We start from the raw sequence: 26069 nt of genomic DNA, 5'->3' as shown, positions 1-26069 counted from the left end.
TTGGTTAAATATTCTGTTCTCTTTCAATAGAAAAAAATTAACAAAAATTAATCAGCTGCATTACAGACAAACTTAAACTGCAAACAATTATTATAAGAATAAAAAAAAAAAAAATTTACATGACAATTGAGCTGACAGAGACATTCTCATTCACCTTTTAATTTACAGTATGAAAAAGTAACTGACATGATATTCTTCATAACATCTCCTTTTGTAAGTCTTCATGATTATGGAACAAAATACAAGCAAGAGATAAGACTGTAATACCTAATAGTGTTACAATAATAAAAACAGCCCTGACTCCCAAGCTCGATCAAGCTTTATTCTATGCAAAAATAAATCATCACATTACTGTAATTATATTATTATTGTTAATATTATTACTAGTATTAGTAGTATTGCATTCTCTAATAAAGAGATTTAGCTCCAGCTGGAGAGCATTCAACTCTCACCGGCTCCTCTCGTCCTCTTTAAGTGCTTTAACATGCATGTTGTGCTCCCGTGAAGAGCAAGTTCCTCCTTGCATGTATTGCACACGACAGCATTCATGGATTGAAGTGTTGTGAAACTTTCACACTAGTTCGGATTAGTTTGCACTCCGTCATAATTCGCGCTGTGTTTTCTTCTACCGCAATAGCATTTGTAACCTTACACTCTAGCGCTACAGTGCCGTAGCGGTCACATCGCGATATTGCAGGCCCTAACATTAGGTCACGTGAGATCAAACGACTACTCAACAACAAAGATATTTTGTCGACAATTTTTTATTGTCGACTAATCGTTTCAGCCCTAGACGTGACCCGCTAGGTTAGTGCCAGCAGTGCGACATATTACATTACATCCAGAGCCAGTGGGTCGCAAGACCGCTTTGAGTGGGTCATGGAGTGAAAAACATAATTCTAAATGTTTTTCTGATGCTAGACGTTTATTGTGAACGTCGTTTGTGAAAGCTGTTGATTGGCTGTCACCCAGAAACTCCTCATGTGTGCCGCTCCCAGTAGAAGAGCTCCCAGTATAAGAGGCTTTCCTTGCCATTAAAGCTTGGATACACGCCTATGTCTCCCACCATTAACAGTAATGGCTAGTTATGTGGCTGGGGTTTAATGTAAACTACTAACATCAGTCGCCATAGTGGTTGGAATGATTTATCGTGAAAGGAAAAAAATGATGTTTTAGTCGCATAACTTCGGTTAATGGAAACTGCATTCGCAATCGTTTTTTATCGACATTTAGAAAATATCGCAAAAGTTTCGCGCAAAATCTGTAATAGAAACACAGCTACTGTTAACTGAGACTGTACCGTTATTGTAAAATGTGCTCTAAAATCATGTTCGCGCTGTTGCAAGCGTAGTTGATACCGATAACCAATAATTCTTTAAATTTGAAAGCTGATAACCGATATATTGACCGATGAATCTTAATCCATTTTATACATTTTTTTGAGAGAGAGAGAGAGTCTGATTACAAAAACAAGTCTCACCATTAAAAGCCATGTCCCAAACACACATTATATATAATGTTCTCATTATAATGTTATGTAGCCGATATGACAGATTTGCACTGAACCGTATTTTCCTTTTTTGAAGTGATTCCAATCATATTTCAAGCAATTCAAACCCATCATGTTGAACAGTGTGTATCTGAAGTGTCTCAGCTGAAGGAAATGATACAGTATTTATCAGCTGATAACATATTAAACATGAACATGTATCGGCCGATACCGATATGGTGGCCGATATATCCTGCATCCCTACTAATGATTAAATCTGATTAATCGGACATTGATTTAATTATTCCCATCCCTAACCAGAGTCCTATAGTGACTCGAGAGTGGGCTCTTTAGGGCTAGTGAACAACTACCCAGAACACTCATGTTTTCTTCACGACTATAAATGCAGCAGTGTGTGACTGTACGGTGTGTGTTATGCTGAGGTCAGCTCAGGGCTGGCAGAAGTGTCTCGTTCTCTCGTTCAGCCAGGTTATGCTCGTGTCTGGGGCAGTCAGACTAGTGTCGGGCTCGTTTGGCATGAAGGCTGTGGAAGTTAGCATGGCAGTAGTTTTGGGATGGCTGTGCTGATGTGATCGGTGTTTAGGATGACTCAGGTCTGCTCACACACACCCTTCCCCCTGCTCACACACACCACTGACTCACTATTGTTCCCCAAGGCCTCTGGACAGCTGTGTGTGTGCTTTCACTAGCTGTGTTTCCACTGTCGGGCCTAAAGCGAGCGGCTAGTGTGTGCCAGGGCCAGTCGTGTTTCCACCGTCACCGGGGCTTGATTGGGCCACGCCGGGGCGTCCTCAGGGCCGCCCAATACCTTGGTCCAAATATGACTGCTTGAAGAAATCAGACAAATCATAAAGGCTATCACAATCATGTTTTTATTTCATCTGTCAGTACGTCTCATCTCTTTATACCGGACTGTCTGATGTCTATATTTAGCTCCGCATAGCCGATCATGAAATAAAGCAACTTTTTTTCCCCCCGGGAGCTTCCTCTGTTTCTCTGACTGAAGATATCCCTGTACTGGGAGAGATGCTAAAGCTCCTCGGGTCGTATTTCTGGTGGCATATTTGTAGAAATGATCATTCTTTCTAAATGTGATGCATGTCCTGTAACAAATAAACCGAAACAGACGCGACTGAGTAAGTAAAGTGTCATCTTTCTTTTGTGAAATAACGAGTGTGATTAATGTGCAGTTTTGACACAAATTAATTAATTATGATCAATGTATCACTTATTACTGTAAGCCTGTGGTAAAACATCAATGCTTGGGTTTTAAATCTTTAAGTAAACAACACAGATGCCAGCAAACGGTCGGTTTTATCATGTTTGTTTTGCGATCTCGCTGTTTCCAGTGAATTCTTTCTGATTAGTTTTGATGGTGAAATGGGTTTAAGTGACGTTGTTCTAGAGAGGCGTGTTACGGGTGTGTTTTAGTGAAGCTCTGGAGCTTCTGGCACAACAGTGGAAACGCAGTGTGTTTTGGGCTCGGTGCTCCAGACCCGAGGCTATTAGCCCGACACGACCCGTTTAAAGCCCTGCTCGCACTGGCCCGACAGTGGAAACACAGTGTGTTTTGGGCTCGCTGCTCCAGACCCGAGGCTATTAGCCCGACACGACCCGTTTAAAGCCCTGCTCGCACTGGCCCGACAGTGGAAACGCAGTGTGTTTTGGGCTCGGTGCTCCAGACCCGAGGCTATTAGCCCGACACGACCCGTTTAAAGCCCTGCTCGCACTGGCCCGACAGTGGAAACGCAGTGTGTTTTGGGCTCGGTGCTCCAGACCCGAGGCTATTAGCCCGACACGACCCGTTTAAAGCCCTGCTCGCACTGGCCCGACAGTGGAAACGCAGTGTGTTTTGGGCTCAGTGCTCCAGACCCGAGGCTATTAGCCCGACACGACCCGTTTAAAGCCCTGCTCGCACTGGCCCGACAGTGGAAACGTAGTGTGTTTTGGGCTCGGTGCTCCAGACCCGAGGCTATTAGCCCGACACGACCCGTTTAAAGCCCTGCTCGCACTGGCCCGACAGTGGAAACGCAGTGTGTTTTGGGCTCGGTGCTCCAGACCCGAGGCTATTAGCCCGACACGACCCGTTTAAAGCCCTGCTCGCACTGGCCCGACAGTGGAAACACAGTGTGTTTTGGGCTCGCTGCTCCAGACCCGAGGCTATTAGCCCGACACGACCCGTTTAAAGCCCTGCTCGCACTGGCCCGACAGTGGAAACACAGTGTTTTGGGCTCGCTGCTCCAGACCCGAGGCTATTAGCCCGACACGACCCGTTTAAAGCCCTGCTCGCACTGGCCCGACAGTGGAAACACAGTGTGTTTTGGGCTCGCTGCTCCAGACCCGAGGCTATTAGCCCGACACGACCCGTTTAAAGCCCTGCTCGCACTGGCCCGACAGTGGAAACGTAGTGTGTTTTGGGCTCGGTGCTCCAGACCCGAGGCTATTAGCCCGACACGACCCGTTTAAAGCCCTGCTCGCACTGGCCCGACAGTGGAAACGCAGTGTGTTTTGGGCTCGGTGCTCCAGACCCAAGGCTATTAGCCCGACACGACCCGTTTAAAGCCCTGCTCGCACTGGCCCGACAGTGGAAACACAGTGTTTTGGGCTCGCTGCTCCAGACCCGAGGCTATTAGCCCGACACGACCCGTTTAAAGCCCTGCTCGCACTGGCCCGACAGTGGAAACGTAGTGTGTTTTGGGCTCGGTGCTCCAGACCCGAGGCTATTAGCCCGACACGACCCGTTTAAAGCCCTGCTCGCACTGGCCCGACAGTGGAAACGCAGTGTGTTTTGGGCTCGGTGCTCCAGACCCGAGGCTATTAGCCCGACACGACCCGTTTAAAGCCCTGCTCGCACTGGCCCGACAGTGGAAACGCAGTGTGTTTTGGGCTCGGTGCTCCAGACCCGAGGCTATTAGCCCGACACGACCCGTTTAAAGCCCTGCTCGCACTGGCCCGACAGTGGAAACGTAGTGTGTTTTGGGCTCGGTGCTCCAGACCCGAGGCTATTAGCCCGACACGACCCGTTTAAAGCCCTGCTCGCACTGGCCCGACAGTGGAAACGCAGTGTGTTTTGGGCTCGGTGCTCCAGACCCGAGGCTATTAGCCCGACACGACCCGTTTAAAGCCCTGCTCGCACTGGCCCGACAGTGGAAACGCAGTGTGTTTTGGGCTCGGTGCGCCAGACCCGAGGCTATTAGCCCGACACGACCCGTTTAAAGCCCTGCTCGCACTGGCCCGACAGTGGAAACGCAGTGTGTTTTGGAGAGCCTGATTACAAATACAACAGTCTCACCGTTAAAAGCCTTGTCCCAAACACACAATATATATAATGTTCTCATTATAATGTTATGTAGTCTATATGACAGACTTGCACTGAACTTTATTTTCGTTTTTTGAAGTGATTCCAATCATATTTCTAGCAATTAAAACCCATCATGTTGAACAGTGTATCTGAAGTGTCTCAGCCGAAGGAAATAATACATTATTTATTGGCTTTAATATATCGGCCAAATTTTCTTATAGGGCCGATAACGGAAACATTAAAAATGAGCGTATATCGGCCGATACCGATGTGGTGGCCGCTATATCGTGCATCCCTAGACTTTTTCCTTCAGTTGAGCACAAGAGACACTTTCCATACAACGGGTGAAAGGTAAATTGCCCGAATTGCCATGGAAGAAAGAAAATCACATAATTTGTAAGCGTGTGAGGGCTAAGTGTCGACAGTCTTCTACCCTAACCGCTGATGTTGATGCAGCTTCTCACAGATGGGCTGGTGTTTTTAGCAAGCAAGTGTTAATAAAGTGACTCTCAATCATAAGGCTTTGTGGCGAACTGTAGAGCATCTAGATGTGTTCCCCGCAGTGTAACTCAACATAACTCATGTTCCCCCTGTTCAGCTCTGGCCTTCCTCAGCTTCTGGCCAGGGTTAACCAGGTCACAGGTCACCGAAAGTAATGCACTGATGTGGGTAAAATTTTAGTTTTCTTCTTTTTTTTTTTTGTTATCAGATATTTCATCATTTTCTACATTGTTTTGAAAATTCTAAATGGGTATAAAGCTAAGAAAACTTGCTTAAAGCTAGTGCTGCTTTGTCTTGGCAAAGTGCACTAATAAATGAACAGCTGGCTTGAATTGCACTTGCAGATTTTTGGCTGCTCTCAAACCATTAAAGCACTAATTACTACCTTTTGGAAAGGATGTTAAACTCTTGTTGGACTTTGCCCCTTTGTTTGTGAAGTAGCTGTAACCGCAAAGCAAAGAGTGTAGTGACCCGAGTCAGTGCTGTAATATTGATCTCCGTGCTCGACACCCTCGGGCCAGAGCCGAGCGCTCGGGGGTTGCTCATCGTACGAGGCAGAGCATCAAAGGCCGGCCGCGTCTGAGCCGTGCACGGGCAGGAATTCGGCACACTCCCGCACCCGAGCGCTGGCTCTTTTGTTGTGGGATCTGCACTCATACACATGGTAATTAGACTCAGGCTTGTGGGGGAGGCTTGGAGACCGAGGGAAAGTAAGCGCACAAGAGATTAAGAAACGCATGTCGGCAGAAAATTGCTTTGGGAAGAGTTTTAGCATGTTTGAAAGGCCGTTTCGTGGGTGTGCCGCCCAGCGAGGTCGTCTCAGAAGCGACTGTAGCCGAGACCAGTTTTACAGGTTCAGAAACTGGTGACATCAGACGGCCAGAGAGCCGATCAGCACCGCTCACGTCTGTTCGCACGGGCTAGATGTGTTCAGACCTCATTCTGCTCCTATTCAACAAGTTTATTTAATTTGTATATTTTTTTTTTCTATTGTATTTGTCCTATTGTTTGTAATTTGCTTCTTTGTTCCTATTTTTGCATTGATTGTACATTGTGATTGCAGTCAGCTTAAAGGGGATTAGTTATATAATATTGGATTGACTAAAATGGGAAGAAAAAGTAAATAAATTTCAAGGTTCACATTTAATTCAGTAGGATTTGTTTCCTTTTTTACATTTTTTTGTGTGCTAGTAAATAGTCTACCGCAGTCAAATAAGAAAAGTAGCACAAAACCGTAAACTACAATCTCATCTATGCATATATTAGGGGTGGAACGGTACATGTATTCGTATTGAACCGAGACGGTACGGGCATCACGGTTCGGTGCATGAATACTTACGGAGAATACACGGTATAAAAATAAATAAAACTCGCGTGCAAATTAATTAATGTAATGCGGAACTACTGTTAGATACGCGGGTTCTTTAGGGACACCTAATCTGTAGCTCCGCCTTAGCTCTGAAGCTCCGTGGCTATAACTTATGGGCTATAATCATAGACATAATATCTATGGCTATAATCATAGACAGGCTATAATGGACAGGCTGCGATGTCAAGTTTTCAATGCTGGAATATGTTGTGTGTGTGTGCGCGCGCGTGTGTGTGTGTGTTCAGAGAGGCGCGGGCGCGATCGAACAATGGAAACATACTCATTTTGTTCATTGGACATCATTCAAACTGCAAAGTGTTTACTTATATTTGTGTACACTCGTAATAAAACACAACATTGTGCTTTTGTCAAACTGTAACCTGCAACTGTCACCCAACACAGTGAGTTACACATTCTACATTGATTAAAAGAAAATCAAATTTGTTTTTAATGGTAGGATTATTTTATACAGAAATAAATTATTTATCATTCAGATGAGAATAAAGTTAGTGTTGTTAAAATTTTAAGGAAAACAAATATATTGATCTGAAATCTAGCAAATTAATTTTAAATTCATTCAGGTACAATTACCAAACATATCTCAAGGTCTTTTTGTCTTTTTATTAATTTAATTAATAAACTAATTATATAAAACTATTGGCAATGCACTACAAATAAACCGGTTCTATGCATTTACTTTATTAATAAAACTTATTTAAAGAGACATTTATTTTCCTTTCCTACACAGACATGCACAATAAAAAAAAAATGCCTTCTACATTTTTGTTTTGCTTTTCCCTCCATTGTACCGAACTTGTACCGAACCGTGATGTCTGAACCGAGGTATGAACCGAACCGTGACTTCTGTGTACCGTTCCACCCCTAGCATATATCGAATCGAAATTTGATTAAAAATCGATAATTGATTTTAAATTGAATCGTGAGGTACCAAAATATTCCCACCCCTACTAGGAACAGTCCATTCTTAAGGATTGAAAAACACACTTTGACATATAATGCAAGTTATATAATATTGATTTACAAAGATAAAACCAAATCTGGAGGATAAAGTTATATCAATTAAGCTAAAGTTTAGGAAAAAGTTCTTGTGTTCAGGAGTTTACTCTTGTCACGACCGGCTCAAAGCCGTGGAAAATGCAATGGAGGACACAGTGAATTGGTTTGCAAAAATAAACATTTATTAACATGAATAGAAAAATATATAAAACAAGAAAACATGGTCATCTGTAATGTCTGTCAGTGTATGAACCACAGAAAACAAAATACTAAACCAAAGCAAGTTTAACCTAAGAACAAACCAGAGCCCAACTCAAGCTCAAAGTGACCTCTCCCTCAGCACTAGCCAGCCTAGACTTCTACAGCGTAGATGAACAGGTGGACATCGTTCCCTTGATGTCGCAGGAAGAGGAGAGACTCGTCACACTCTAAACACAGCCAGTCCAGCACTCGGTGTGCTTCAGTGGCCCTTCAGTGAGAGTGATTCATCCCTGACGGTCTGCTTGTTTGAGTGAATTGTTGTGAAACGAGTTTTTAATGATCATTAATGTACGTAGAACGGCAGCATTCTTGGTCCACGTGACATTTGACCTTTTAGTAAGAAAAATTGCACGTCATCTTTTAAAAACGAGATGTTTTGCCTAATATGGGATGTAATTGTAAAGGGAGTGCAGGATTTCTGAACCTCAGAGTCTCTCGAACTGATGCTCCTAGTGCTGTCACGCATGCTTCGTGCTGGCTTGTTCATGACACGCATTCGTCATTGTTCAAACTTATTGTCCATTGACATGGTATTTACCTGGTAGACCTGTCACGGTCATTATTTACCAAGTTAGACCTGTCAGGGTCATACATTTTGTGCTGACAATTAATTGTCATGTTCTTACAAGGTGCTTAAAATGCTTGAAGTACTTGAATTTGACGTTTTGAAATTTAAGTCAAGTATATTTGTATAGCGCTTTTCACAATACAGATTGTATCAAAGCAGCTTCACAGTATTAAATTAAAATAATACAACAAGGTTTGTTTCTAGTGGAATTTATTGATTGATAAAATTAAATTAAATATCCCCAAAATATCCCTTAAGTCCTGAGAAGTACCTACTTAATAAGTGCTTGAATTATTGAAAGGCAATATATGAAATTAGTGTTTAATTTTATTGATAAAACAATCTTTTCACACAAAATCAATGCTGTAACCCATCTGATATGGATATTTATATGAGCAATATCACGCTCATAGCCATGCAAAATATCTAAGTATATGATACGTCTTTCATTCTTCAGGTCAATCATATATTCATGGGAGAAAAAAATCTGTTTTTTTTTACCCATTTACTTTTTTATTTTTTTTATTTTGAAAGATATTGATATTGTTTGATAAGTGAGATATCTGATAGTAGTCCTTGAAAAAGTAGTGCTTAAAGTCCTGGATTTTCATTTTACAGCGTCTGTATACTTCGTTGTGATTTACGATTGATCTCTTTTTGTTTGTCACGTACAGTGCACACCTAACACATTATTTTATTTTTTACTTTAAATCATATGTAATATAATTATAACAGAACAGGCCCATAATTAAACATTAATGCTGTGAAAATCAATATTGATATTGCATGAAGTCTAAAGCATGATCTGTTGTGTCCTCTCTGTGCAGTTACAGGAGACGGTGAAGAGGAAGTTGGAGAGCGCTGGGTCGCCTCTTGCCCGTGAACAGGTCAACGGCTTCAGCGATGGCTACCCGCCCAATAAGAAGACCTGTGTTGAGGACACACTAGGAGCTCGTAACGGGGTCTCGAACGGCGCAGTGCCGCCTCTCTCACCAATGGACACTAAGCATAATGTGATGGCCAATGGGAACCACAGAGCGGAGCACAACGACGCCGGGATCACCGATAGTGGTGCGTCTCGTGGCTCGGACTCAGATTTCCGCTTGCTAAAAGAGATGAAGCAGGAGCCGGTGGACGATATATTACCCTGCATTCTCCCCAGCGGGGGTTCGACCGGGAACAATAGCCTTTTCCCCGACCTCAACCTGGACGACCAGGACTGGAGTGAGATCATGGAGGAGTTTAATCGCTCGGTACCCTACGAGGACATACAAGAGCTCTTCAGCGTCAGTTTCGGTGACCGCAAAGACCCGGAGCTCACGTCTGGTGGAACTCAGAGCTTAATCCCACCGGATCTAGCCAACGTAAAGACGGAGTTCTCCCCCGCGTTTGACCAGGAGTCCTGCAATGGGTCCCCTCAGGTGAGACCCACCTCATCTGGACCTCCACTTCACACCAGCTCACCTGTGTCGGCTCCGGCCACATCGCCTGTGCAACAGACCACCAGACAAATCCCAAACCACATGCTCCCCGGCCCGCCTAAAGACCTTTCCCCCGCGCAGCAGCTCCAACAGTTAGCGGCGCGCGAGCAGCAGAGAGCCATATTACAAAGCCAGCAACACGTGGTTCAGAAGCCTCCGCCTCCAACGCAACAAAAACCACAGTCGCAAACGGCAAAATTCCACCCGCAACCAAACCACTCCACATCATGGCCCCAAAATACCCCCAGCCAAAGTCAAATGAGTGGGACGTTTGGGCTTGAGAAGCCGACGAGTCCTTCTCTGTACCCGCAAGACTTCCCGAACCCCAAGGCCATGCTCATGCCGAACAAGGGCTCTCCTAAAGCGGGCGCTCCGGCCGGGTACATGCAGCCCATGCTAAGCCACGCGCCCAACCCCGCGGCCCAGGCGGCCATGTTGGACTACAGCAACACTAAACCCCTGTCCCATTACGAGGCGGTGGCGTCCGGGGCTCCCCGGGGTCCTGCGACCACACAGAGCCAGAACAAGCAGAGCCAGGCCATCCTGAACATGATGCGGCACCAGCAGATGCAGAAGCCGAGGCCGGCCGGCATGAGCTTCAGGCCAGCACACCTACAGCACGCTCCGGTGAGACCCGCTTAACACCTGAACCTAGCTTAGTTCACACAAACATCAAATGCTACCCTTGTGTCGTTCCAAACCCAAACGCACGTTAAAGGATTAGTTCACTTCAGAATTAACATTTCCTGATGATTTACTCTCCCCCACATCATCCAAGATGTTCATGTCTTTCTTTCTTCTGTCGAAAAGAAATTAAGGTTTTTGAGGAAAACATTCCAGGATGTTTCTCCATATAGTGTCTTCAATGGGGTCCAACGGGTCGAAGGTCCAAATGTGAGTTTCAGTGCAGCTTCAAAGTCTTGACACGATCCAGCCGAGGAATAAGAGTCTTATCCAGACAAACCAGCGGACATTTTATAACAGAAATAAACATTTATATACTTTTATCCACAAATGCTGGTCTTACAGTAGCTGTGATGCGCCACACATTACGTAATCAGGTTGAAAGGTCTAGATAAGACTCTTATTCCTCGGCTGGATCGTGTCGAGACTTTGAAGCTGCACTGAAACTCACATTTGGACCTTCGACCCGTTGGACCCCATTGAAGTCACTATATGGAGAAATCCTGTTTTCCTCAAAAACCTTCATTTCTTTTCCACTGAAGAAAGAAAGACAGACATGAACATCTTGAATGGCGTAGAGGAGGCGAGGACATTTTAAATCTGAAGTGAACAAATCTTTTAAGATGTTTATAATGAAGCCTGAGAGATTTCTGTCGCTTCAGGTAACATTTAAAACAGTCTTTTTTTAAATGTTTACACAGACTTTAACAACTTTTCACAATCTATGTAGAGGCGGCGTAAATGCAATCCAATAATGACCCTAACTTTAGAAATACTAATCAAACAGAAGTATCATATTTCATTTACTGGTTTATTTGTTTATTTAAAAATACTTTGGACACATCTCAATATGTATTTTTAACTACATGTTGACTTAAGATTCTTGAGACAGTAAGTGATTAGTTATTCCCCACCAGCATGTTTTAAAAAGTTCCCAGCCACCAGCAGCATTTTTTATCATTTCCACAAAACTTTCATGGCCACCCAGAATATTTTGTTGTATGAGTATCTGAACATGCAATTTATAAACAGAAAGAATAGAGCCTCTGCTTTTAAACATTTTCAGGGCTGCCAACTCTCACGCATTCAGTGTGAGACTCACGCAATTTACACTTTTCACACGCTCTCACGCCACACATCCATTTTCTCACGCACAGAAGAATCGCGAGGCACAGAGGACACGGAGACCGACAGACAGAGCAGGTTAAGTTACTTATGATATATAAAAATCTCAGCTCTCAGATTCTGTCAATTTTATTACGAAATTCAAACAATAAATACCGTTTTGGCGCTTGTAAATGTGACGTGACAGATCCCTAGCGGCACGTGACCCGATCCTTTCTAGCTAATAGTAAATAAACACGAATGAACACTGTTGAAAGATACAGTACAACTTACCGAAATGTATATTCCTCATACATAATATCGACCAATCAGTGTTTTTCAACTGTGGAAAGAGGTCAATAAAACATCTGGAGAACAATTATGTCACATTTACCTCAGGAAAGCCGTTCAATGACCACAATATAGGCTATAGGATGTTTGTTGGCTAGAAACAAGAGCTATAGAGAGTATTTTGCTAAATATGTGTACTATATTACATATTTATTATATTTTTACTTATATCATTAAATAAATTTGTTATTATAATAAAAAAACTAAATTATATTTAATTTGAGTTATTTTTAACCTTAAATAATACTACCAGCTGCTCTCTGTATGTTTTACAGCATTAGGTGAGATTTATTTTTTCTTGAGAAAAATTAACGCCTATCTTGTGTAGACTACCTAATATTTATCCAAATGAGTCAATATTGAATCAAATCACAAGAATTGATTTGAAATCGTGAAATTTGTGTCAAGCAATAATAAAAAAACATAGCTTACCAGAAGTTGTACCATGTGAACACTGTAACATGTTGTCACTAAACCTAATAAAATTCAGTTCAGTTACTAAAATGTTTTGACAATCATAATACACTTATTGTGATGCAAGATTATTTTTTAACACAAAAAGCTGAGAAAATCGCATTTTTGTCAAAGTCTTCATCCAGATAGGATTCAGATCGATGATCAAAACACAGACGGAGTCGCTCGAGTCCATCAACACCTCAAAGCTTCAGTCGTTTCCTCTTCATGGGTTCAACATTTCATTCAGAACATTAGCCAGTTTAATGCTAATGTTTGATAATCACGTTATTTTACCTGAGCGTCAGCAGTGCTTCTATCGCTTGTTTCTGCTTCTTCTCCTGTGTTTTGATCAGGAGACTCAGTCCTCTTTCAGGAGGTGTGCAATAGCGCCCCCTACAGTATAACACTGAAAACACGGATCGCTGGGGAGTCTGTCCGTCTTTACGCGTGTGCGTACAGCACGTGTGGCGTGAGCTTCATGTCTGATCTGCAGGCGTCCACAGAAAGGGCCCTTTTGTTTGCAAGATCTCGGTCACATGTGCAATCATGCCGGAGCTTGTCTCTGCCTTTCATCTGCTGTTGCTGAGACTCATGTCACGGTGGTAGAAATGCCCCATAATGATTCGTAACAATGAGTGCTTACTAATCACCGAAGCTCACGTGTTCACCCAGAGTAGGTCAAATGCTGTTGCTCAGTCCCAGTGTTATAGATGCATGCGCAAGGTTGTAGATGATTGTGAATATTCCGAGTTATGCGTCTGAATGCCATTGCAATACAATAACACAATATCAAAGCAAGTGTCGTACTCGTACAGTGATGATGAGATGTTTCTGCATAGCCACAGTGCAAACGAGGCGCTCAGATTAGACCAAGCGGAAGAAATTATCAATGATGTTATCAGGCGAAATTGATTCTGGGAAGAAACTGTTTTCATTTGCTGTGTGTGAGAATGTAAAAGTGAGAAGAAAGGAGATAGTTGTTCAGAGATGTCCTTGATCATCTTGTGCGGGGACAAAAACAGCTTTATTTCTCTTAATTAATGACATTTCCAAGCAGAGTATTGCTTTACAACGAGGGAATAAATTTAGTATCCACTTCAAATGCAGTCAAAGACCTCGAAAAAACTCACTAAAAGCCCTTTTATGAACCGAATATCTGGTGGGAACTCCTCATCCGCTAACCTTGAAGATAACTCTGGCAGAAGGGAGTGTCTGAGTGTCTGAGGGATAAATATAACTTCCCTCAGCGCAGGACTAGCTGATTATAACTACAATCACACATTTAGGAAGACACATCCATATAAATGAAATGTAGTTGCTGTACAGAGAGGAAAAAGAAAGTGGACGTTGAAATGAATTAATTTCAATTACAAATCTGGATATGCTTTATGTAACCTGAATAACGCAGGAGCACAGATGAAACTGAACACACTATCTGTCTTAAACTCGTCATGAAAGGGAAGTTGTGCTGGTCTTTTCTCCTCTATTGTGTCGTATATCTGAGTGAAACGCTTCAGGAACAAGAACAAATGTGGGCGGGGCTTGATTGTGTCTGTGGGGAATTGATTGGATGGTTGTGGTTTGCTATTGGCTGATCTCATGTGAGTGACAGGTTATAGCTCCGCCCTCGTCATCAGAGAAGAGATGCTGCAAGAGGAACTTATTCTGAGGCGAGATTATTAACACTAATGATGTGACTTTAACTTTCATGAGTCATAAAGAAACTAAATCTTAGCAATTTTCACTGTCCTTAGCAAAACATTAGGGGTGTACCGACACCCTCACGCCACGAGTCCATACACATCACCAGACTGAAACTCTGACAACTTGAATTTTTTTTTAAAGTAATTTGTATTTTAGGTGAACCACACACGACACATATTGATGCATTTTTGTATTGTGATATATTGTTACACCCCTACAAAACAATGCATAATATAATTGTGTGTGTGTGTGTGTGTGTGTGTGTGTGTGTGTGTGTGTGTGTGTGTGTGTGTGTGTGTGTGTGTGTGTGTGTGTGTGTGTGTGTGTGTGTGTGTGTGTGTGTGTGTGTGTGTGTGTGTGTGTGTGTGTGTGTGTGTGTCTGGTTCTCATGCGCCCCGGGCCTGATCAGTGTGTCTGGGTCAGGCAGCTGGTTGCTAAGGAGCAGAGAGCAGACAGCCATTCTCTTACACACACACACACACACACACACACACACACACACACACACTGAAGTGGGGGCTGAGACTAGTCAACAGAGAAAAGGACAGGCAGAGAGAGAGGGAGGACGACACAAAGCCGTCTTTCATGCGTTTCACATCAGCCCCTCCTTCAGCGCTCCGGTTTAAATATAGACCATTAACCCCGTTTGCCTTTACTCTCTCTACACACACCATCTCTACACACAACTCTTACTCTCTCTACACACATCAACTCTACACACACCATCTCTACACACAACTCTTACTCTCTCTACACACATCAACTCTACACACACCATCTCTACACACAACTCTTACTCTCTCTACACACATCAACTCTACATACACCATCTCTACACACAACTCTTACTCTCTACACACATCAACTCTACACACACCATCTCTACACACAACTCTTACTCTCTCTACACACACCGACTCTACACACATCATCTCTACACACAACTCTTACTCTCTCTACTCACACCATCTCTACACACAACTCTTACTCTCTCTACACACACCGACTCTACACACATCATCTCTACACACAACTCTTACTCTCTACACACATCAACTCTACACACACCGACTCTACACACACCAACTCTTCACACAACTCTTACTCTCTCTACACACACCGACTCTACACACATCATCTCTACACACAACTCTTACTCTCTACACACATCAACTCTACACACACCGACTCTACACACACCAACTCTTCACACAACTCTTACTCTCTCTACACACACCGACTCTACACACAACTCTTACTCTCTCTACACACACCGACTCTACACACATCATCTCTACACACAACTCTTACTCTCTACACACATCAACTCTACACACACCGACTCTACACACACCAACTCTTCACACAACTCTTACTCTCTCTACACACACCGACTCTTCACACAACTCTTACTCTCTCTACACACACCGACTCTACACACATCATCTCTACACACAACTCTTACTCTCTACACACATCAACTCTACACACACCGACTCTACACACACCAACTCTTCACACAACTCTTACTCTCTCTACACACACCATCTCTACACACAACTCTTACTCTCTCTACACACACCATCTCTACACACAACTCTTACTCCTCTACACACATCAACTCTACACACACCGACTCTACACACACCAACTCTTCACACAACTCTTACTCTCTCTACACACATCAACTCTACACACAACTCTTACTCTCTCTACACACATCAACTCTATACAAATCAACTCTTACTCTCTACACACATCGACTCTACACACATCATCCCTACACACATCGACTCTTACTTTCTCTACACAAATCAACTCTTACTCTCTCTACACACACACCAACTCTTTACACAACTCTTACTCTCTCTACACACTTCACAAAACTCTTACTCTCTCTACACACAACTCTTACTCTCTCTACACACATCAACTCTACACACAACTCTTACTCTCTCTACACACACCAACTCTACACACAACTCTTACTCTCTCTACACACACCAACTCTACACACAACTCTTACTCTCTCTACACACACCAACTCTACACACAACTCTTACTCTCTCTACACACACCAACTCTACACACAACTCTTACTCTCTCTACACACACCAACTCTACACACAACTCTTACTCTCTCTACACACATCGACTCTACACAAATCAACCCTTACTCTCTCTACACACATCGACTCTACACACAACTCTTACTCTCTCTACACACATCAACTCTACACACAACTCTTACTCTCTCTACACACACCAACTCTACACACAACTCTTACTCTCTCTACACACACCAACTCTACACACAACTCTTACTCTCTCTACACACACCAACTCTACACACAACTCTTACTCTCTCTACACACATCGACTCTACACAAATCAACCCTTACTCTCTCTACACACATCGACTCTACACAAATCAACCCTTACTCTCTACACACATCATCTCTACACACATCGACTCTTACTTTCTCTACACAAATCAACTCTTACTCTCTCTACACACATCAACTCTACACACATCATCTCTACACACATCAACTCTTACTTTCTCTACACACATCATCTCTACACACATTGACTCTTACTCTCTCTACACGCATCAACTCTTACTCTCTCTACACACAACGACTCTACACACATCATCTCTACACACATCAACTCTTACTTTCTCTACACAAATCAACTCTTACTCTCTCTACACACATCATCTCTACACACATCATCTCTACACACATCATCTCTACACACATCATCTCTACACACATCATCTCTACACACATCATCTCTACACACATCAACTCTACACACATCATCTCTACACACATCAACTCTTACTTTCTCTACACACATCATCTCTACACACATCGACTCTTACTTTCTCTACACACATCGACTCTTACTCTCTCTACACACATCAACTCTACACACATCATCTCTACACACATCAACTCTTACTTTCTCTACACACATCATCTCTACACACATCGACTCTTACTTTCTCTACACACATCAACTCTTACTTTCTCTACACACATCAACTCTTACTTTCTCTACACACATCAACTCTTACTTTCTCTACACACATCGACTCTTACTTTCTCTACACACATCAACTCTTACTTTCTCTACACACATCAACTCTTACTTTCTCTACACACATCAACTCTTACTTTCTCTACACACACCAACTCTACACACATCGACTCTTACTTTCTCTACACACATCGACTCTTACTTTCTCTACACACATCGACTCTTACTTTCTCTACACACATCATCTCTACACACATCGACTCTTACTTTCTCTACACACATCAACTCTTACTTTCTCTACACACATCATCTCTACACACATCGACTCTTACTTTCTCTACACACATCATCTCTACACACATCGACTCTTACTTTCTCTACACACATCATCTCTACACACATCGACTCTTACTTTCTCTACACACATCAACTCTACACACATCATCTCTACACACATCGACTCTTACTTTCTCTACACACATCATCTCTACACACATCGACTCTTACTTTCTCTACACACATCGACTCTTACTCTCTCTACACACATCATCTCTACACACATCATCTCTACACACATCATCTCTACACACATCGACTCTTACTTTCTCTACACACATCATCTCTACACACATCGACTCTTACTTTCTCTACACACATCAACTCTTACTTTCTCTACACACATCGACTCTTACTCGCACGGTTCAGTGACTCTCTTCTGTGAAACCTCTGTCTGCGTCTCGCTCTTCAGATAACACCGTTGATGTCGACACTGACCTCGAAATACCTCTGCTCTGAGAGAGTGTGTGTGTGTTGTGAAAGGGCGTCTGCTAGCGCTGGCATCTCTCATTTATTTTTAAACCATCTTCTGCCCTGTCTGTAGTCCCGCGCTGAGGAAGCGCTCTGGATTGGAGAGAAGGTGCTTGAATATAAAAGTGAATTTAAAAGTGAATTTCAAAGCAGTGAGGTTTGAAACATTGAGCTGGTGTGGACTGTATTAATTATAGTGTAGGAGGAGGAATCTCACACAACCTGCCAGGAATGTGTCCTAGTTGTACTTCAGTAGGAGGAAATAAGACAGCACCTACAGCCTAGTTTTAGGTGTCTAGGACGGTTAATATTTCCCACCCAAATTATCATTCGTTTAGTAGTTCATGCCCATCAACTATTACCAGTGGGATCATTTTCTTGTATGCAAAAAATGTTAAAATGGTGTGTGTGTGTGAGAGAGAGAGAGAAAAAAACACGTTTATTTGATTTGATTTACATCACATAGAAATGGTGCCCTCTAGTGGCCATTATCCTTTTATTCTCTTCAGTGTAAAAGGAAAGAAGCTTTTCCTGTAAAATCAGAAGGTTTGTGTCTTTAGTTTGATGAGAGTGGTCTCCCACTGACCCACACTAACCCTTGTGTGACATTTGTCTTTTTCAGTTTTGTCTTTTTGATAATTTGCCTGTGTTATTAATGCCAAATGCATACATTTTGGCACAGGTGTTCATTTCTATTGGAATTGTACTATTTCACCCCCATTTCCTTTAATAAATATATTTTGCACTAGTAACACACAATAGTTCCTCTCAAGACCTTCAGGACAAAAATGTCCTCATTAAAACCCATCAAAACTGCAATTTTTTATCCCAGGGCTATTTAACTATAAAATTATGCAATCTAGTGGCTTTCATTCTGTTGGCAAGGCTTTAAAATTATTTATTTTTTTAAAAATGTTGTACCAGATGGAGCCATTTTCTCAAGTTTTGGCCTATAAAGCAAAAACTCGCTTTATTCCTGTTTTCTGCTTTTGCATATTATACAGCCAGTTGGATAAATTATGCAGTTATATATGTGTGTGTGTGTGTGTGTGTGTTCTATGGATGTCAGAGTGTGGTTTGTATGTGTGTAATAAAAAATAAAAAATTGTGTGTGTGGAAAGGTACATGAAATCCTAGTTTACTCTAGAAACGTGACCCGTCCACAGGTGCCGATATACGCTTCTGTCGGTGACCAAGTGCCCTGAGCTCTGAATGTTTCTCACTGGATCTCCCAGCAGAGCTTTCTGTTATAAACCATGGACATCAGATCAAACATCACTGACGTGGAAACCAGGAGAAACATTGTGCCATGAATGAACTAGTCTTTAAGTCCACAGATCAGCAACACTCACCATGGATAATGTTATTTTTAATGTGATGACCAAAACATTTTCTGTTCATCCTTCAAAGATTTGTCCCCATTTATAAAACTAAAAGTTTCAAGATGTAGGAAAACTCACTTATTTAAAACTAAAAGATTAAATGATTATAGCCAGTAGGTGGCTGCAGAGGACCGCTTATTAGCTATTTTTACTCCCTAATATTTATTTTTCACTTGTTTTGCTTTTGAATTAATATTAAGACATTATAAATGATGATATAGTTAGTAAGCTCAATGCTTTATTGTCACAGTGCTTCCAGATCCTCTCTGTAGAACTCAGTGTGTCCTGTGCTGCGGCCCTCAGATGTTAATCTGGAGCCCGTGAACTCAAAATAAATCGGCACATTGCAATTTCTCTATGTTAAGTCGATTTCTGATCTTTTGAGAGATCGAGTGAGCGAGTGTACCTGCACTTACAGTAGATCAGTCCTATATTCATAATAAAAAATCCATTTGAATGTCCGCTGTGATATCTTGTTCTTTTAACAGTTCAGGGGTTTTCCCGTGCCCTAGTCCTCTGATACAGCACCGGCTCTCGTACGCTATAGCTGACGTAACCTCTCTGTGTGTCTGCAGGACTCGGGGTCGTACCCCTCGAGCGCTCATGTGCCGGGCCCGGGGAACAGCATGACTCCTCAGCCCAGCAGCACCAGCATGCCGGGGAGCCACAGTAACGCGGCCTACATGAAGCAGATGCAGATGATGAGCCAGCAGCAGAAGCAGCAGCTCCTGCAGAGGCAGATCATGGCTGAGGCACAGGTGCCGCTCGCTCGCTAGCACAACACCTGCGCTAACACACCACTGCTCGCTCACACAACACCTGCGCTGACACACACCACTGCTCGCTCACACAACACCTGCGCTAACACAACACCTGCGCTAACACACCACTGCTCGCTCACACAACACCTGCGCTGACACACACCACTGCTCGCTCACACAACACCTGCGCTAACACAACACCTGCGCTAACACACACCACTGCTCGCTAACACAACACCTGCGCTAACACACCACTGCTCGCTCACACAACACCTGCGCTGACACACACCACTGTTCGCTCACACAACACCTGCGCTAACACAACACCTGCGCTAACACACACCACTGCTCGCTAACACAACACCTGCGCTAACACACCACTGCTCGCTCACACAACACCTGCGCTAACACACACCACTGCTCGCTCACACAACACCTGCGCTAACACACACCACTGCTCGCTAGCACAACACCTGCGCTAACACACCACTGCTCGCTCACACAACACCTGCGCTAACACACACCACTGCTCGCTAACACAACACCTGCGCTAACACAACACCTGCGCTAACACACACCACTGCTCGCTCACACAACACCTGCGCTAACACACCACTGCTCGCTCACACAACACCTGCGCTAACACACACCACTGCTCGCTAACACAACACCTGCGCTAACACACACCACTGCTCGCTAACACACAACACTGCTCGCTAACACACAACACCTGCGCTAACACACAACACCTGCGCTAACACACACCACTGCTCGCTCACACAACACCTGCGCTAACACACCACTGCTCGCTCACACAACACCTGCGCTAACACACACCACTGCACGCTAACACAACACCTGCGCTAACACACACCACTGCTCGCTAACACACAACACTGCTCGCTAACACACAACACCTGCGCTAACACACAACACCTGCGCTAACACACAACACCTGCGCTAACACACACCACTGCTTTTAAACGCGCTACCTGACTAACGTTTGGGCTCGGCACGATTTTAATGGTTTTAAAAGAAGTCTCTTCGGCTAAATTGATCAAAAGTGACAGTAAAGACATTTATAATGTTACAAAAGATTCTATTTCAATTAAATGCTGTTCTTTTGAACTTTCTATTCATCAAAGAACCCAGATTTTTTTTTTTTTTTTTTTTACTGTTTTCCGTTTTCAACATTGATAATAATCATAAATGTTTCTTGATCATCAAATCATCATATTAGAATGATTTGTGAAGGATCATGTGACACTGAAGACTGGAGTAATGATGCTGAACATTCAGCTTTGATCACAGGAATAAATTACACTTTACTTGATATTCACATAGAAAACAGATGATTTACATTACAATAATATTTAATAAAATACTTTTAAAAAAAAAATTAAAAAAATAAAAAAAAGTATAACAAATTAACGCAGCCTTCATAAGCAGAAGAGACTTCATTTAAAAACATTAAAAAGCGTACCGATCCAAAACTCTTGACTGGTAGTGTACATTTATCAATAATATCAATAATAATTCTACAGTTACGTCCACAGTGTGTCGTTCACAGATCTGCCTCTAGAGGGCAGCAGCCTCATGAGTACTGATAATCTAACACTGTTGCTAACAGAAGTGTGTGTGTGTGTGTGTGTGTGTGTGTGTGTGTGTGTGTGTGTGTGTGTGTGTGTGTGTGTGTGTGTGTGTGTGTGTGTGTGTGTGTGTGTGTCAGGAGAAGCAGCAGCAGCTCCAGAGGCATCTGACCCGTCCACCGCCCCAGTACCAGGACCAGCAGAACCAGCAGAACCCGTTCCAGCAGCAGTTCAGCACTGTGCCCTGCCTGGCCCAGCAACACCCCTCGGCCTTCCCCGAACACACACTCTCCGGTACACACACACACCATCCTCCTGATCATCCACTAGCCCCGTTACACCGCCTGTTACACGACAGGTCACGTGCCATTCAGCTGGACACACTAGAAATGAGTGATGACCAAACATTTATATCACGGTATTTTTCTAAATGATATCGGCTTCACGGTATATGACGGTATTTATATTACTTCTTCAAGCATGACTGGGTGTTAAACACATGTTCTACTGAGTGAGAGAGGAAGTACTGCAGTAGATTGGCTTAAACGCCCTATTTTACTGTCATGAGTGAATATTGTAGAAGAAATAACACTAGTATTAATACAGGTTTGCAAGGCCACACAAAATGATGCGGTTTACAAAGAGGCTCATAAACACTGCTTTATCAGGAGAGATGAAGAAAGATTCAATTACAATAACATCCTAACTTTTCTAAAGACCATCAGTTCCCTTCAGATACATTCATATAAAAACTCCAGCGCCGCGTTTAGACTGTGAAACGTGCAGTGCTCATGTTTATGCAACAACGTCAAATAGATTTTCCAGAAGGCAGTGTTGATATTGTGAACCAATGTATGGGAAACACTGTAATATAATTTGACAGCTCTCAGTTATAGTTTAACCTCTCCATCTTCACCGTCAGGCTCAGTCACACACACACACACACACACACACACACACACACACACACACACACACACACAGATCTGTGTATCACCAGTGAACAGTGAAAAGACCCTCTCAAACAGTGGCGCGTTCCCAGCGGTGTTTAAGCCACACACACCAGTATTGCAGATTATTAAAAATGTATATCATAACAAACAAAAACAAACACCAGTATTCGGTATGAACTGGTATACCGCCCAGCGCTGCTAGAGATGGGATGTGGACGCATGTGTTCCTGAGCAGCTCTGAGTGATGGAGGAAACTACTCCTCTGCTTTTCCACTCGCCAGAAGAGTTCAGTGTGACGTGAGCTTCCCGTCTCTGAGGTCGACACAAGTAACCTTTTGTTTCTAGTCAACAAACAAGCCCACCTGATTTGCAAGTGTGTGTATTGATAGACTCATTTGAATGGCAGAAGCACAGTATGGTTAGTGTGTGGCGAGGTGGCCGTTACACACAGGGTTCTTCATCTGCGAGTCTGTGTTTGGACACAGGCTGTATCTTTTTCCTGCAAAGAGAAGCTTGTAAAACATATAAATGTGGTGAATAGGTTTGGAAAGCAGACAAGCCCACAGTACGTGACCTGCCTCGTCAGAAGTGATGTGTTCTGGGTTTAGTGGAGAAGGTTGTGAAATTATGGAGTAAGAAATATTGTTAATCCACTCTGTCTATTTTCCAAATCCATGTCATAGATCTTATTGTGAACGCCAGTTATATTTTTGACCTCATAATTAATATTTCATCTGGATGTTCCACTGGATGTCAGGCTTCCCTCTTGAGACGAATGGAGGTTTTCTCCAGTCATTTATTCCTCTTAAGCTTCAGCTTAAGCTCACCTCCAGTCCACATCTCAGCTAGAGCTCGACCGATGGTGGACTTTAGCGGTTACGATAACGAGGTTGGCACACACTGGCCGATAACCGGTTAATCAACCGAGAGCTTTTAAAACGGATACTGAATGAAAACAAACATCACACATAAAATAGTGCTGAACTTCATTACGAAGCTTGAGAAACGGTGCTGAACCTTGAAAATGCAATTTTTTTTGCATTTATTTTTATTACAAAAATATAGATATTAATTATACATCGAACATTCATGTTAGCTCATCGTGCATTAACTAATGTTACAACTTTAAAATATACAAATGTATTAGTAAATAATGAAATCAACAAATGAGCAATACTTTTATTAACCGTAGTTAATGTTACAGATGAACTCCACTTGCAAAGTGTTATTATTCCCTATAAATCCAAACAGTCTTTAGAGATGTCCATCTACAGGCCATGGCACTGAAATTAGACCCTAATGTATGTTATATGTATGCTCTCACTAGCCGCACTTCCATTATAGATTTGCGCATGTTTTGTGATATTTTCTAAATGTGAAAAAAAAATAAAAACTATTTAGAAATGACAGCATTTCTATTAAGCGATGCTATTTTTTTTATTAAATTTTTTTTTTGCTTAGTCATTCCATACATCATGGCGACGGATGTTAGCAGGTTTACGTATATCTCAGCCACTGCACTAGCCATTATTGATAATGGAAGGAGACGTAGGCGTGCATCCAAGCTTTAATAAGGAAGTCCTCTTCTACTGAGAGCGGCTCATATGAGGAGTTTCTGGGTGTTTCTCCCTCATCTCTGCTTCAAGCTCTTGATTGTGGCATTTCTCTGTTGTTTAGAATCCAGTATTACTGTAATACTTTTGTCTTTTATGAGTTTGATGAATAACTCTGTCTCGTATTCTGTTCAAACATACGCGTCATCTACGTCAGGTGACTGTAAATGTGCATAAAATCAAATCAAAATATGTTACAGTGATGATAAAGAACTGAAATCTGATTGGTTTGTATGTTTCTGTCGCTGCATGACGACACAGTTTGCCTTCTCACGTCACTAGCTTTAAATATGCCACTTCACTGCCTAACCAATGCATAAAAGCGACCAGCCGGATATCAACGAATGCAGATAGATGGTAACAATCGCTACAGGAAACACTAAGGTAGGACTTGCGTGTATATTTTTTGTCACATTGTTTTACCCGCTTGAGGTACTAATGTTAGCGTCCTCTCAGACACACTGCTGTTCTCCACTAATGCAGCATCTAGCACCTAAAAAAAAAATAATAAAAAAAAATAACGTGATATACCGTGAAACCGCCAGAATCTTAAAAAAAGAAACCGCCCAGCTCTACCACTCTGTCTATTTTCCAAATCCATGTCATAGATCTTATTGTGAACGCCATTTACATTTTTGACCCTATTTTTGAACTGTGCTTACCATTTATTACTTAAAGCTCACTTACATTTACATTTAGTCATTTAGCAGACGCTTTTATCCAAAGCGACTTACAAATTAAGACTAATTTAAGCGAGTCATCATAAAGAGGCAAAAAACAACAACAACACAAGAAGTGCTCAAAATACGAAGTTCAGGTATTATTCAGAGTAGCAGAAGCCTGATACGTGATGTTTCAAAGGGAAAAACATCGGGTTTTTTTTTTTTTTTTTTTTTTTTTTTATGAGGTTAAGTGCTCACGGAAGAGATGGGTTTTCAGCTGTCTTTTGAATGTTGTCAGGGATTCTGCATTCCGGATGAGGGTGGGGAGAGCGTTCCACCAGCATGGAACTGTGAATGAGAATGTTCTGGAAAGTGATTTTGTGGCTTTCTGCGATGGAACCACGAGACGTCGCTCGTTGACCGATCGTAGGTGTCTGGTAGGGATGTAGACTCGTAGGAGTGAGTGAAAGTAGGAGGGAGCTGAGCCTGTGATAGATCTGTAAGCAAGCGTCAGTGCCTTGAACTTGATGCGAGCAGCGAGAGGTAGCCAGTGCAGAGAGATGAACAGAGGAGTGACGTGGGCCCTCTTGGGCTCGTTGAAGACAAGACGAGCTGCAGCATTCTGGATCATCTGTAGGGGTTTGATTGCACATGCTGGAAGTCCAGCCAGAAGGGCATTGCAGTAGTCAAGCCTAGAGATGACCAGGGCCTGGACGAGAAGTTGCTCACTTATAACGCAACGATCCGTTTAACCCATACCTCTAATCTCAACATCCACTGCACTGACCCAGTGCTGCCCCACAGAGTTTCTGTTACACTTGTATGCGCATCACAATACAGAAGAAAACATCCATGGCCACTTCAGTTGCAACTGTAATGTCTTTGAAAATGAAACCAATTAAATCTGTCTGTCTCTTCTGATCATGATTGTGCTCTACTCTGTTTCC

The 26069-nt window shown here is 42.7% G+C and overlaps 1 protein-coding gene across 1 annotated transcript in view; it reads left to right on the top strand.

Annotated features, from left to right (window-relative positions):
* The window catches only part of maml1 (mastermind-like transcriptional coactivator 1), a 36660-nt gene that overhangs the window by 8428 nt on the left and 2163 nt on the right, over positions 1-26069 (top strand). Inside the window, exons 2-4 of the mRNA XM_082178076.1 lie at positions 9355-10635; positions 20120-20302; positions 22035-22188. Of these exons, the coding sequence (XP_082034202.1) occupies positions 9355-10635; positions 20120-20302; positions 22035-22188 (1618 nt within the window). The remainder of the gene's footprint in view (positions 1-9354; positions 10636-20119; positions 20303-22034; positions 22189-26069) is intronic.

Source organism: Leuciscus leuciscus, assembly GCF_965113295.1.
Source record: "Leuciscus leuciscus genome assembly, chromosome: 8".
NCBI lineage: Eukaryota > Metazoa > Chordata > Actinopteri > Cypriniformes > Leuciscidae > Leuciscus > Leuciscus leuciscus.
Note: the sequence above shows the minus strand (reverse complement) of the source record. Positions and strands in the feature narration are given on the sequence as shown.